The following is a 15,272-nucleotide window of genomic DNA, read 5'->3' as shown; positions in this document are numbered from 1 at the left end:
CTGGGGATGTAACCCAGAGGCCTTCTACCTCCAGGCTACACTCCCAGACCTATTTTATATTTTATTTGGAAACAGGGTCTCACTAAGTTGATGAGAGCATCACTAAGGAGCTGAGGCTGGTTTCGAACCTGTGCGATCCTCCTGTCTCCGCCTCCCAAGCGCGGGGATTACAAGCGTGCACCACCACACCAGGCAGGATTAGTATCTTAAAAGAGCACTTATAGCTGGGCATGGTGGCGCACGCTTGTAATCCCCGTGCTTGGGAGGCGGAGACAGGAGGATCACGCAGGTTGTAAGCCAGCCTCACTGGCTTAAGAGACCCTGTTAACAAATAAAAAACTATAAAATAGGTCTGGGAGTGTAGCCTAGCCTGGAGGTAGAAGGGTTTCCAAGAACCCCAGCACCACCAAAAAAAAAAAAAAAAAAGAACACCTATAGTTGAGTGATCATAAAGTTTAAGCTTCATTAGCTTTAAAGTAAGTCCTCAAATTATCAAAGTCAAAGGTAATTTGGGAAAGAAAACAGTGATTTATAATTTTCATTTCTTTTAGATGTACTGACAGAGTCCTTTCTTTTTTTCTTTTTTTTTTTGTTTTTTCTTTTTTTGTGGTACTGGGGGTGGAACCCAGAGGCTTTCTGCCTCTGGGTTACACTCTCAGACCTATTTTTTTTATATTTTACTTGGAAACAGGGCCTCACTGAGTTGCTGAGAGCCTCACTAAGTAGCTGAGTATATATATATATATATATATATATATATATATATATATATATTTTTATTTATTAATTTATATATTTTTTATTTATATAATTTATATATATTTAAAATATATATTATATATTTTTATTATATATATATTTATTTTTATTTGGAAACAGGGTCTCATAAGCCAGCAAGGCTGGCTCTGAACCAGCGCGATCCTCCTGTCTCTGCCTCCCAAGCGCAGGGATTACAAGCGTGCGCCACCACGCCCGGCCTTTCTCCGTCTTCTAATTACTGGGATTGCAGTGTGCACCACCATGACTGGCTGAGAGAGAGCGTTTTTTTTTTTTTTTTTTTTTTTTGGTGGTACTGGGGTTCCTGGAAGCCCTTCTACCTCGGGGCTACACTCCCAGACCTATTTTTACATTTTCATTTTGGAAACAGGGTCTCCTAAGCCAGCGCGCGGCTGGCTTCGAACCTGCGCGATCCTCCTGTCTCCGCCTGCGTCACCACGCCTGGCAGAGAGAGCGTTTTTTAAAGACATAGTAGGGAATATGAATTTTCTTATCTGTAATGATTTTTTTTTTTTTTTTGTGGTACTGGGGATTGAACCCAGGGACATTCTATTTCCAAGCTACATCCCCAGCCCTGTCTTTTTTTTTTTTTTTTTTTTTTAAATTCTTTATTTTGAAACAGGGTCTCACTAAGTTGCAGAGGCTGGCCACAGACCTGTGATCCTCCTGTCTCAGCCTCCCAAGTACTGGGATTACAAGTGTTCGCCACCATGCCCAGCTTCTAATGATCCTTTTTTACTCAATATTGTTGAGTGACTACTTCATGCTGGGCACTATGGGTGAATTAGAGAAAAAGATGGATTTAATTCCTGACCCTATAGAATTTATATCTATTGAGAAAGATAGATGTTATAAAATTGTGTGGCTACTGGATTACATAATGAGTAGACGAGGGAAGGTTTGTTCATAGTCAGCATATATTTAGTTTTGAAGACCCACTCATTCATATCACTTTATATTACTATGAAGTTCTATTAATTTCTCTTTCATCACAGTATCATCCTCAGAAGACTGACTTTCTCTATTTTTCTATTTCTTTGTCTAATTTATCATTTTCTGCTAGAATTCCTGTATATTCTTCACATACCAGTCTCCTCAGATCATTTTTCTAAACCCTCAAAGCTTTCATTGATTTTTCTTATTTTTATAATGAAGTAGTCCTTTTTCTAGCCTTCATGCCAGTTCTCCTTTCAAGGTTTTCTAGTTTAGAAACTTAGATATCCTCAGTGAATAGGCAGATACCAAAAAACTTCCCTTGAGCAGTGGTTCTCCACATTGACTACTGATATAATCAAGTGGGAAAGATTTAAAAAAAAAAAAAAACAAAAAATAAAATCCAACTACAACCAGGTGTGCTGGCTCCCACAGGTACGCCCAGTACTTGAAAGGCTGAGACAGAGGGTCACTGTTTTGATCCAGTCTGAGCAACCTAGTAATAATCTTTTTCAAAACAAAAAATAAAACAGGGTTGGGAAGATAGCTCAGAGGTAGAACACCCTGGGTTCAATTCCTAGGACCACAAAAACAAGAAAACAACAACAACAACAACAACAAAAACACAAGCAAACAAAACCCTACTTTCTCCCTCTAGATTTTGGGGTGTGACTCAGACATCAGTATTGCTGAAGGTCTTAAGTTGCTGAGGCTGGCTTCAAATATGCGATCCTTCTGTCTCAACTCCCTTATATTGAGATTACAGATGTGTGCTACCATACTCAGCTCAGTAGTTTTTCTTTTTTTTGTACCAGGGGTTGAACCCAGGGGAATTCTACCTCTGAGCTGTACCCCTGCCCTTGTATGTATGTATGTATGTATGTATGTATGTATGTATGTGTGTTTGTCTTGAAAACTGGGTCTTATTAGGTTACTGAAAGTTTCACTAACTTGCTCAGGCTGGCCAGGAAACTGCTCTCTTCCTGTATCAGCCTTCTAAGTACTGGAATTACAGGCATATACCACTATACTTGACTCCTGGTCAATATTTAAAAAAAAAAATCTTCTGGACCTTTCTTTATGTGTGTGTGTGGTTATGGGTATTAAATCCAGGAGCATTCTATCTCTGACTACACCTCTAACCCTATTTTATTTTATTTTGAAACAGAGTCTCAGGATTTTAAAGGCCTTTACTAAGTTGCTGAATCTGGCTATGAACCTGAGACCCTCCTGTCTCAGCCTGCCAAGTCCTGGGAATACAGATGTGCTCTACCAGGCCCAGTGTTTCCAGGTCTTTTTAAAGATTTTTTTTATTGGTGCATTGAAGTCATACATCTTAATGGGGTACAAGATGGTAGCGGTGTATTTGCACACATCGCTCATTTAGCCCTTCCCCAATTCCTATCTCATTCTCTCCATCCTCCCTTCTTCTCAGACTTGGCTCAGTGATTGACTTTGATATGTTAACGAATGTATATCATGTACAGTAGGGAATTTCCCTCTCTCCTCGCCTGTCCCCCTCAGGTCACCTTATTTGCTCATCTGTGTACTTTCTCTTCTAGAGTTCCTCCTGTGACTCATTTTGTTTCTAGCTTCAACAAATTAGGGGTAACATCCAGTTTTTTACTTTTTGCTACCACCCTTTTTTTTTTTTTCAGTACTGGGGATAGAACCGAGGATCATTCTGCCTCCGAGCAACATTCCCAGCCCTATTGTTTTTATTCTTTATTTTGAAACATGATCTCACTGAGTTGCAAAGGGCCTCACTAAGTAGCTGAGGTTGTCTGCAAACCTCAGTCCTCCTGTCTTAGCCTCCCAAATGCTGGAATTACAAGTGTGCACCACCATGTCTGACTCTTTGAAACTTTTAATAAAGTTTGAGAACCATTGTTCTAGGTCTAAGAAAGCCATTTATTTTAACCACCATTTTCCATGTTTGAATTTTCTATTCTTCTGTCTGTCTTGCTACTTGTCTTCAAATCCCGCCTTGTGTGGTGGTACATGCCTATAATCCCAGTACTTTGGAGACGGAAACAGGAGAATTGAAAGTTCTAGGCCAGCCTGGGCATCTCAGTGAGACCTTATCTCAAAAGAAAAAATAAAAACGGATAGGGATGTGCCTTGGAGGTAGAATACCTCTGGGGTTAATCCTCAGTAAAAACACCCCCTCACCCTAACCTTAATACTACTTGACTGGTGAATACTTTCCTTATCATTTTAGCTTATTCTTCAATAGTTTGTAGTATCAAATACCTTTATACCACTTAATTATTTTGCCTCAAGATCATTTATATATTTTGGTAGATGTAGTTATTATCTTTGATATTTTTGCTTACATTTATGTCTAATTTTCGTCTTCTGAACTTTATTTCAGTTAGTAAGGTACTCTGTATTCCCATAAGACAGTGTCATTTGTATATATAGATGTAAATATTTTCTGAATAATGTGGTTAGAAATTTGAACCACACCATGGGAAGTAATTTACTGTTTCAAGGTCAAGTAAATTGGGCTTATACATTTGAACAGCACTAGCTACATAAAAAGTGTATCTTTCAGAAAATAGTGAATCTCAGCATAATGTATTTTGTTTTCTGAACTACAGTGGTCTTCTAATCCCCACTTTTAAGTGATTCAGATTTTGTCACATTTTACCATGTAGGAATACTATTTGATTCTTTAATTCATTGGCCTTGATGGCTTATTTGTAGATTTTCTGCAAGATAGGTATCTTTCTTTTTATCTAAAGAAAATCCCCAAGTGGTCACTGAGGTATCTTGTAGAGGTGGCAGTGAAAGTGCCCCCACTTAGCTGGGTGTGGTGGCACATGCCTGTAATCCCAGTACTTGGGAGGCTGAGACAAGAGGATCACAAGTATGAGGCCAGCCTCAGCTACTTAGTGAGACCCTCCTTAACTTAGTGGGAATTTATTTCAAAATAAAAAATAAAGTAGATCTGTGTTGTAGCTGAGAGGTAGAATGCCTCTTGGTTCAATCCTCAGTATCACAAAAAGAAAGAGTTGAGGGAGAATGTAACCTCACTGTTCAGGATAGGGGCATAAACAGCCAGGACCCAGGAGTGGTCTGGTCTGTGGGCAAGGAGGCGGTGTGTATGCTGTACTTAAAAGTGTTCAGTTTACCACATACATTTACAAAATATATGAAATGGGTAGAATGAAATGTATATAAGAAAATATATAAAATGGGTAGAATGAAACATTCATGATTTCACCATGAGAGTACATCAGCAGCAGTCCTGATTTTGTGCTATTAATACTGGACTATAGTTATTGGTGAATTTTAGAATCATAATTTCACTGAAATTTTGTGTTTAGGTGAAATGTGCAGCGGAGGGATAACACTTAAATTTTTTTCTTTTTCTATTACATGAAGAGCTTGTATTTTGAAACAAATATAAGTTCTCATTTTTAGTATATTAGAATAATCCCCGTCTAATTGAGAGACTACACATGTATAGAAATTGTAGTGTTATGATTAAAATGCTCCATCAGAAATGAGCTACCCTAGCAGAATTCTATTTTTCTAACAAATATTCCTCAAGATAGGCTCTGGATTTTTCTTATGGTTTCTTTTCTTTGGATTACTCCTAGATTATTTATTTATTTATTTTTAGTTGTTCCTACTTCTTCTTTTTTTTCAGGTGGGGGGTACTGGATGTTGATGCCAGGGGCGTTCTACCTCTGAGTTACACCTCCAGCCCTTTTTGTTTCGAATCAGAGTCTCACTGGTTGTTGAGAGTGTCTCTTAAGTTGTTGAGGCTGACTGCAACTCTGCAATCCTCCTGTGCCATACTCCTAAGTACTGGCATTGCAGACATACTCCATCATACCCGGCTTCTTTTTTCTTAATTGAGTCATTCCAGCTTCTAATTTTCTTCCGAATAAAGAAAAAAAAAATCTAGCTCTTAAAAACAACTAGATAGCTGGGTGTGGTGGCACATGCCGTAATTCTAGTTGCTGAGACAGGAGGATTACAGATTCGAGGACAGCCTCAGAAACTTAGCGAGATCCTGTTTCCAAATAAAAAATAAAGTAGGGCTTAGAGGTAGAATGCCTCTAGGTTCAACCCTTAGTAGCACACAAACCAACCAACCAACCACACACACAAATACCAAGCAACTCTGTACACCAGAAGCCCTCAGTTGATTATAAAGAAGTTACACATACAGAGGAGTAATTGGTAATTGTTAAATGAGAATCAGAGTTATTTTCATGAAAAAGTATTGCAAATATTTAATAATATTTGGAGGTATTTATGTTATAATGCTTGTATGAAAGAAATCACCTGCTTTGTTTTATAAGGTGTGTGTGTGTGTGTGTGTGTGTGTGTGTGTGTGTGTGTGCTTATATTTCAGTGTCTAGTGTTATCTGACACAGATGCCGTTATCAAACTCAACATCTTACTTTTTGAAGCATGTGTGGTACAGATAAAACTGCCTGAGGGTTTTACTGGAAATGGAGTAAGATGCCAGTGGGCTGTTTTGATGGATTCTCTTTCTTTTGACGTTGCAGGTTCAGTTGATGCTGTACACTTACCTGTCCACTGAATTCATTGGCACAGTCAACATCTACAATACCATCCGGAGAGTTGGGACAGTGCTTCTCATCATGCACACGCTCAAGTACTACTACTGGGCAGTGAATCCCCAGGACCGAAGTGGTATCACCCCCAAAGGATTAGGTACACCAGTCCTGTCTCTATGTTTAGTGTATGGCAAATCAGGACTCTGTGTGTGTGTGTGTGTGTGTGTGTCACTGGGGATTGAAGCCAGGGGCATTCTGCCTCTGAGCTATACCTCCAGCCCTATTTTTTATTCTTTATCTTGAAACAAGGTCTCAATAAGTTGTAAAGGGCCTCACTAAGTAGCTGAGGCTAAGAACCCATGATCCCCCTGTCTCAGCAGCTCAAGTACTGGGATTACAACTGTGTGCCACCATGCCCATCTTGAATAGTACTCTTTATGTCACCTTTAAATAAACTCAGGATATGGTATCTTTAATTTGGATAGCTGTGAGGGCATAGCACGTGGCTAGACTTGTTAAACTGGCAGGGTGTGGCAGCTTTAAGACCAGGTCAGAACTCCCTGATGACAGTTTCCTGGTGCTCTGGACATCACATGCAGCGTCTTTCGGCCAGCTTTGTGTCCTGGCCTTCATTTTATAACTACCTAGTGACATTGGGAGTGTCTCGGGCTTCACAGAAGTCTGGACAGACATTGTGGTTCTATTCTAACTCTTTAGCCTGTTCATTGTCTCAGAATCATCATGTGGAACACATTTTAAACAATTTACTTCCTGTTTTAATTGGTCTTTTCAAGGCCATGGTGGTCCTGTGCTTTGGTGGTCTAGGAACTAGCTGTAAATAGTGATTAGCAGAAGAAAAATTGTAGAATATACGAGGCAAGCAGGTACCTAACTTAGGATCTTGGGACAATGGTATTTGGTTTCAAAAGCTTTCTGCTTGGGAATTATGTTTGCGACATGAAAATTGCCTTAATGTGAGCCATGTGTGACCAAGGACTTTTCCAGGCCTAGGAGGAGATGTCAGGGGTAGTCAGCAGATGTCCCCTCCTCACGAACAGTGCCGTGTGGGGAGGCATGCTTCTTTGAGATTCTTGCAGTAGTGTACACAATGGGTAGCAATAGAAAAACTTGCTGTCATTCTGAATTTACATATAACACTAATGTTTAAAGTTTAAATTTTCCTTTTATTAAACCTTCCTTACCTTACCAATACTTTCCATCTTTTAAAACAAAGTATAAGTGCATATTATTGGATATAAACTTTGCCATCTCATTTTTATAGCTTTGCAGTCTTTTGACTTGTCCAAGTACAAAACTTCTTTATTGTAGTTTCAGCACAACCCATTTGTGCATCTGGAGTGCTATGCATACATGTGCTGTGGGCTCGAATGCTTGTGTTTTGAGAGGCAGAAAGGAGAGATCACTCTTTAGAAGACTGACCTTTATGTTTCTTATGAAGAAATGGAAAAGCTACTGGGGATGAGAATTTTATACTTAGTCTGCTTCAAGGTCTTTCAAGTACTAAGTGTGTGTGTATGTGTTTCTTTTTTAAAAGACGGACCACGACCTAATCAAAAAGAAATACTTTCTCTACGAGCTTTCCTATTGATGTTCATTAAGCAATTAGTGATGAAGGTGAGTTCATATTTCTTATCCCATAGCATCCTGTATACTGTAGCTGATAACTTCACATAATATACAAGCTTGGTTTATTTATTTTTTGTGGGTAAAGTTACATACTGGAAATTCTTTAAAAGATGTTTCTTTTCTCTATCATCTCTGTATTAGAGTTAATAATTTCACATAAAGCAAAATATTAGTTTATTTGCTCCTTGTTGAAAATGCTTTCTTTTTAAAATTCTTATTTCTGTTGGGCATATATAGATATAAATTATTACAAAATTGGAGATTTGTAATTGTAATATATGAAAGCACAAGTATGTTCATTTTTTATTCAGCAAATATGTACTGAGTTTCTGTTAAATACTAGGTATTATTTTTGTTACTAGCAGTGTGGTAGCCAGCCAGGCTCCAAAAGGAGGCTTCATTTTCAGGGGTATCTTGTACCTTACAAACAAATTTTTTTTTTTAAATTTAATTTAATTTATTTTTTTTTAATTTTTCTTTTTTTTTTTATCGGTGCACTGTATTCATACATCATAGTGGGATACAAACTTTTGTAGACATACATTCACACATCGCCCCGTCAGCCCCCACCCGATCCCCACCCCATTCTCTCCCCATCCCTCCCTCCCATGCTTGGCTTAGTGGTTGACATCTAGTATTATAGCAATTTATCCAAAATTAAAAATTATAATCTCACATAACAGTGAGATTATACCAAGCTTTCATTTGTCTGATACCAAGCTTTTGATGACTTAAAGATAGCATTTCAATATTTCTTTTTACTTTCTTTCTTACCAGAGAATATTTTTTTTCTATTTTTTTTTTTAGGTGAAACTATCATGTATTTATTTTTCAGAAAAAAAATCTATCCTAATATGGAAAATGGACTCTAGATACCCAAAACGATCTTGAAAAAGAACAAAGCTAGAAGATATATATTTTCTGATTTCAAACCATATAAAGCTACAATAATTGAAACAGTGTAGTACTGTTCTAAAAGCACATTTATAAACCATTGGAGTTAAATACAAGCCTAGAGCTAAATTCTTCCCTATATTGTCAAGTTATTTTTGACAAGGTTTCCACGAACATTTGGTGGTGGAAATAATAATCTTTTAACGAAATATTGTTGAAACATAATAATTACATGGAAAAGAATAAAATTGGACCCTTACCTAAACCCATATACAAGTATTAACAAAATAGATGAAAGACCTAAATATAAATCTTAAGACTATAAACTTTTAGGAGAAAATCTGGGTCATAAAACCTCACAACATTGAAATTGGCAGTGATTTCTTGGATATGATTTCAATGGCACAGGCCACAGAAGAGTATATAAACTCCATAAAAAATAAAAAAAATTGTATATCCAAAGACAATGTAAACAGAGTTAAAAGTTACTAATAGAATTGGATAAAATATTTCCAAATGCTATATCTGAAGGTATATTAATATTCCAACTAGAAATCCTAAAAATTAACAATAAAGGCAAACAATACCATTTAGAGATAGGTAAAAGACTAACATAAATAATGAATCTCCACAGATAACCAATCTTAGTTGTCTGTTGGATGGAAACTCTTGTTTCTCTGGTTCTGGTGTGTGTTACCTATTTCTTCTTTGTAGTTAATCTCTTTGAGTATTTTCTCTAGTGCTGGTTTTGAAGACATAAATTCCTTCAGTTTCTGTTTGTCATGGAAGCTTCTTATTTCTCCATCTAATTTGATAGAAAGTTTTGCTGGGTAGAAAATTTTTGGCTGGAAGTTGTTTTCTTTCAGAGTTTGGAATATGTTACTCCAAGCCCTTCTGGCTCTCATGACTTGGTTTGGGAAGTCTGGAGTGATTCTAATTGGTTTGCCTCTGAATGTCACTTGGCCCTTTGCTTTTGTTGCCTTTAAGATTCTCTGCTTGGCTTCCACATTGGTCATTTTGACAATTATGTGGCGTGGGGATCCTCTTCTCCGATCCTATCTAAAGGGAGTTCTATAAGTTTCTTGGACCTGTGTATCAACCTCTTGCTCTATGTTTGGAAAATTTTCTGCTATTACTTCCTTGAAGAGATTGTTGATCCCTTTGGTTTCACTTTCTTTTCCCTCCTCTATTCCAATTATTCTTAGGTTAACTCTCTTAAAATGGGCCCATATTTCTTCAATATCAGATTCCTGCTGTCGGATATTTTTTTCTAGATTAGAAACTATGCGTTCATTTTATGAATGATCATCTTCTAAGAGCGAGATTCTGTTCTCCATGTGGTCTCATCGGTTGTTTGTGCTTTGAATTGAGGCCTTTACTTCATTAATTGCATCCTTTATCTCTTTTTGGCTCTCTCTGAGTTCTTTTCGAAGCACCTCTATTATTTCTACAGTTATTTTCCTGATTTGATCTTCTAGAAATCTCTGATTTTCTGTTTTATCGGGTTCTGATGTTGTGGGGTTGTGGGCATTCATTGCTCCAGTATTATTCCTCTTTCCCTTGATTTTGGAAGTTTGTGCCTTCTCTGGGTTCTTCCCTTGGGTCACTATGACTTCACTTAAGGTGCTCTGGATCTCGAGTCAGTAGTATCTCAGACCCCACTACTCCTTTACTGGGTTTTATCACAGAGTCTCCGACCCAGAGAGTCGATAGAGGCTGCTTTAGACTGTGGGGGGTGCCAGGTTGCACGTTCTCCTATGGTGTGATATCTCTGCCACCGCCCTTCCCCCACTGGGTCAAGTCCCAGGGAGTACAGTACTGGGATTTCTCCTCTGTGGCCCTCAATTTGACTCACTGTTCTTGAGTACGCAGATGTAGTTGTACTGGATTTGGTGAATTCTCTGCTGCTGCCGCCGGTGGCAATATGGCGCTGCTGCCATACCCTTGGCCGTGAGGCTGGCGTATTTCTTCTTGGTTTTGAGTTCCACTCTGAATCCCTGCAGCGTGTGCTGAGCTCAGCCACTGGGAGCTTTAGATGCTCTCTGCGCTTAGAAATCCTGCCTGGCTGTTCTGCAGCGGCTCACCTCGGCTTGCTGTAGCCTTCCGGTGAACTTGCCGCTGCCGCCGGCAGTATGGCGCTGCTGCCGCGTCCTCGGGCGTGAGGCCGGTGTATCTCCTCTGTGGCTCTGAGCTCTGTTCTCAGTCTGCTTTCTCTCTGGAGCCTGGTGATTTTTTTGTTTCTCTGGTGATGGTGTTTTCTGGCTATGAAAGGCGCTGATTTTGTGGTAATGGAGATTGGTTGTTAGCAGGGCTCTTAAGCCCCGCTTTTCTCGGTCGCCATCCTTACAAACAAATTTTGAGAAATAGTGTTTCTGTATAAAGGTACCAGATAGATGTATCAGCCTTTAGAAAGGATGACATTTTATTCCCCTTCATTTTATTGTAGGTAAAGTAAAATTTAAGAATAATATCATTATTGTTATTTGTGGCACCAGGGATTGAACCTAGAGTAGTCTGCATCCCAGCTGCACCTCTAGCCCTTTTATTTATTTATTTTGTTTTGAAACAGGGTCTTGCTAGGGTGCTGAGAGTCTCGCCAAGTTGCTGAGTCTGTCCTTGAACCTTCGGCCTCCTTCCTGTCTTGGATTCCTAAGTACCAAGATCCAAGTGTGTGCCACTAACTACTCCCTGCTTAATATTATTTTTGAAGAAGACATTTTATTTTATAAGATAGCAATATATAAGTGTTTTAGTTGCTGACACACACACACACACACACACACTTACTTTTTGCAGTACTGGGGATGGAACCCAGGGGCATTCAACCTCTGAGCAACAACCCCAACCCTGTTTCCTTCCTTCCTTCCTTCCTTCCTTCCTTCCTTCCTTCCTTCCTTCCTTCCTTCCCTCCCTCCCTCCCTCCCTCCCTCCCTCCCTCCCTCCCTCCTTTCTCTCCTTCCTTCCTTCCTTCCTTCCTTCCTTCCTTCCTTCTTTCCTTCCTTCCTTGTACTGGGGTTCCTGGAAGCCCTTCTACCTCTGGGCTACACTCCTAGACCTATTTTATATTTTTATTTGGAAACAGGGTCTCTTTTATTTTTTTATTTTTATTTTATTTTTTTTTTGGTGGTACTGGGGTTCCTGGAAGCCCGTCTATCTCCGGACTACACTCCCAGACCTATTTTATTTTTGGAAACAGGGTCTCCTAAGCCAGCACGGCTGGCTTCGAACCTGCACGATCCTCCTGTCTCTGCCTCCCAAGCGCGGGGATTACAAGCATGCGCCACCACGCCCAGCTGGAAACAGGGTCTCTTAAACCAGCGTGGCTGGCTTTGAATCTGCACGATCCTCCTGTCTCCACCTCCCAAGCACGGGGATTAAAAGTGTGCGCCATCACGCCCAGCTTTTATTCTTATTTTGAAACAGGGTCTCACTGAGTTGCAAGGGGCTTCACTAAGTAGCTGAGGCTGTCCGAGAATCATGATCCTCTGGTCTCCACCTCCCGAATGCTGAGAGTACAAGTGTGCGCCACCACGCTCAGCTAGTTGCTGATATTTTATGCACTATTTTCTTACATAGTTTTCTTTCTTATCCTTAATATTACGCTTTATTAGCTGCCACATAAGATTCTAAAAAGGGGGCCTATTAATATGTTTAAGATTGCAGCTTTATGATTAAAATATTGATAGAGTAGATTGAAATTTTTCATACTGAGCTCATATGAAAGAGTGCAGCATTTCTTTTTCTTCTTTTTTTTTTTTTTTGTGGCACCAAAGATTGAATGCAGGGACATTCTACCTCTGAGCTACACCTCAGCCCTATTTTATTCTTTATTTTGAAACAGGGTCTCACTAAGTTGCGGAGGGCCTCACTGAGTAGCTGAGGCCGGTTGTGAACCACAGTCTTCCTCAGCCTCCCAAGGACTGATATTACAAGCATGTGCCACCGTGCCTGGCTAGTGCAGCATTTTTCTCCAGCAAAATTACTGCTCAAATTTTAAGCATTTGGCATTTTATCTTGGTAGTTAAGCTATTCCTTTTATCCTTCAAATTTAAAGTAAAAAAGTTGTCTCCTATATTAGAAGAATGGTAGGTGTGACTGTTACTGTTTTATCTGTTATAACATCATTTTTGGCTGCTTGAAGATTCCATAGCTTTACTAAGTAGGATTTCACATAAGATGTTGAAAACAGGTACTCATATGTCAAAGCTCTTTTGATTTCTACACAGACTATATGTCGTTAGGGCTTCCTCTAATTTTTTTTTTTGGGGGGGGTAGTACTGGGAACTGAACTCCGGGATATTCCACCTCTGAGCTATACCTTCAGCCCAGTAATTATTTCTTATTTGGAAACAGGATCTTGCTAAGTTGCTGAGGCTGACTGGGGACCTGCAATCCTCCCGTCTCAGTCTCCCAAGTACTGGGGTTACAAGCATACACTACCACGCCCAACTGTTTTAAACTTAGATTCTGTATTATTTTCTGTTTTTAATAAGTTTATAGCAGTTGATCACCTTGACAAGTCTGTGTGTTTAAGTTTTCCTTTTTAAAATGCTTCCCATGTGTAATCGTGAGGTACTTGCTTTGTTTCTGAAGGATTCTGGAGTGAAGGAAGATGAGCTGCAGGCCATTCTTAATTACCTACTGACTATGCATGAGGTACTATTTGAACTTTATATTTTGAGATTTTATTTTCTGAAACTTCATTATGGATTCTTTTAAAGCAAAAAGTTAAACTTTCACTAATTACATAACTGTAATGGATAGTAAAGTTGTCTATATAGGAATGAAATCCTAGCAACCTTCACTTAAAGGTTTTTTATTACTATACATGGCTCTGAAAAGAATCAGGGAAAGCTTTAATAAGTGTTAAAATGAGATTTAATTGAATTAAATTTTTTTGTGGTATTGGGGATTGAACCCAGAGGCATTCTACCTTCGAACTACACCTTCAGCCCTCTTTTATTCCTTATTTTGAAACAGAGTCTCATTAAGTTGTGGAGGGCCTCACTAAGTAGCTGAAGCTGACCGAGAACCTTTGATCCTCTTGTCTCAGGCTCCCAAGTACTGGGATTACAAGCATGTGCCACCACACCCAGCTTCATTGAATTAATAATAAACGGTACCAATGCATACTTTCAGAGTATTTCCAGGAGCCCAGGAAAAAAAAAAATGGAAAAAATAGATTTTGAAAATGACTAAGTGATTGAATTTTAAGTCTATGAAACAATCTTCCTACTGATTTAACATGTTCAAATGTTCAGTTAAACAACTCATCAGTAATGGGTTTTAAGTTATTTGGTTGAAAGGAAAGTTGAAAATTAAATAGGTTGAGATATCTGGTTTTTTTTTTTTTTTTTACTATTTTAGCACTTTGAAAACTCAATATATGTCAAATGCATTTTAGCTAAATAATCGAATGAAATTAGGGTGTAAATAAGTACAATTTAGAAATTGATGGAGTATCATAGCACATTTTAAATATTTTACATTCCAGCTGGGCGTGGTTGGGCATGCTTGTAATCCCCGTGCTTGGGAGGCGGAGACAGGAGGATCGCGCTGGTTTGGAGCCAGCTGCGCTGGCTTAAGAGACTCTGTTTCCACATAAAAATGTTAAAAAAATAATTCTGGGAGTGTAGCCTGTGGGAGTGTATACCGGAGGTAGAAGAGCTTCCAGGAACCCCAGTACCACCAAAAAAAAAAAAAAAAAATTTACATTCCAGTATTATAATTCGTGTCTTGTGCATTAATAACTATGTTTAACATGGATTAGTGCCTTTTAAAATTACTAATAATTGAAAAGTAATTATCAGACCTATCTTTGTTAACAGATGCATAAAAATGACTTAAATTTCTTAATTGGATCATACTTGACTCAGAAATCATTAATGGTTATGATTCTTTTTATCCTGATTACCATGTTGTGTTTTGATTTTCCTAACCAAATATAATAGCTGAGAGTTTTCAGGTGAAATTTCTCATAATCTGTTCTCATGTGTGACTTTGTCTTCTATTAAGTCTAAGGACGCAATAGAAGACTTCACAGGAGACAGCTGGAGGTTACTGTGCTGTTAGGTTCTCCAGGTCACACTTCTCTAAAGGCTCATGGCCCTACTGCTAGATTGTCTGCTTAACTTACCAGAAATTAGGTACACAACTTTCTTCCATAACAAAAATCCCGAGTACCAAGAGCAATTCTGGAGTCAGGGCAGCCAGCCTCATGAACCTATGATAGTTGCCCCCACCCCGCTTTGAGTCCGAGACTGCCCTGGTTGGGCCTAATGATATATGTACAAAATGGAAAATCTCACTAAAACTGTGAAGGATCTTTATGAAGACTTTCTGGAGGCCCGTGGCGATGACTTTTTTGCACCTGTGCTGATGTTCTGTGAACATTATCACATTGTACCTTATGTTTGTTGACTCAGTAAACATTTAATACAAGTAACATCTTTAATAGAGGTAACGGACAGTATGGAAAGA

At 38.8% G+C, this 15,272-nt stretch overlaps 1 protein-coding gene across 3 annotated transcripts in view; it reads left to right on the top strand.

The window, feature by feature from the left end:
• Positions 1-15,272, top strand: part of LRBA (LPS responsive beige-like anchor protein) — a gene marked incomplete at both ends in the record, with an annotated part of 652,640 nt that overhangs the window by 98,992 nt on the left and 538,376 nt on the right. For all 3 annotated transcript variants that reach the window (XM_080697476.1, XM_080697475.1, XM_080697477.1), the window contains 3 exons: positions 6,240-6,408; positions 7,807-7,886; positions 13,386-13,448. In XM_080697476.1, the coding sequence (XP_080553602.1) occupies positions 6,240-6,408; positions 7,807-7,886; positions 13,386-13,448 (312 nt within the window). The remainder of the gene's footprint in view (positions 1-6,239; positions 6,409-7,806; positions 7,887-13,385; positions 13,449-15,272) is intronic.

Source organism: Muscardinus avellanarius (assembly GCF_963383645.1).
Source record: "Muscardinus avellanarius genome assembly, chromosome: 6".
Taxonomy (NCBI): domain Eukaryota; kingdom Metazoa; phylum Chordata; class Mammalia; order Rodentia; family Gliridae; genus Muscardinus; species Muscardinus avellanarius.
Note: the sequence above shows the minus strand (reverse complement) of the source record. Positions and strands in the feature narration are given on the sequence as shown.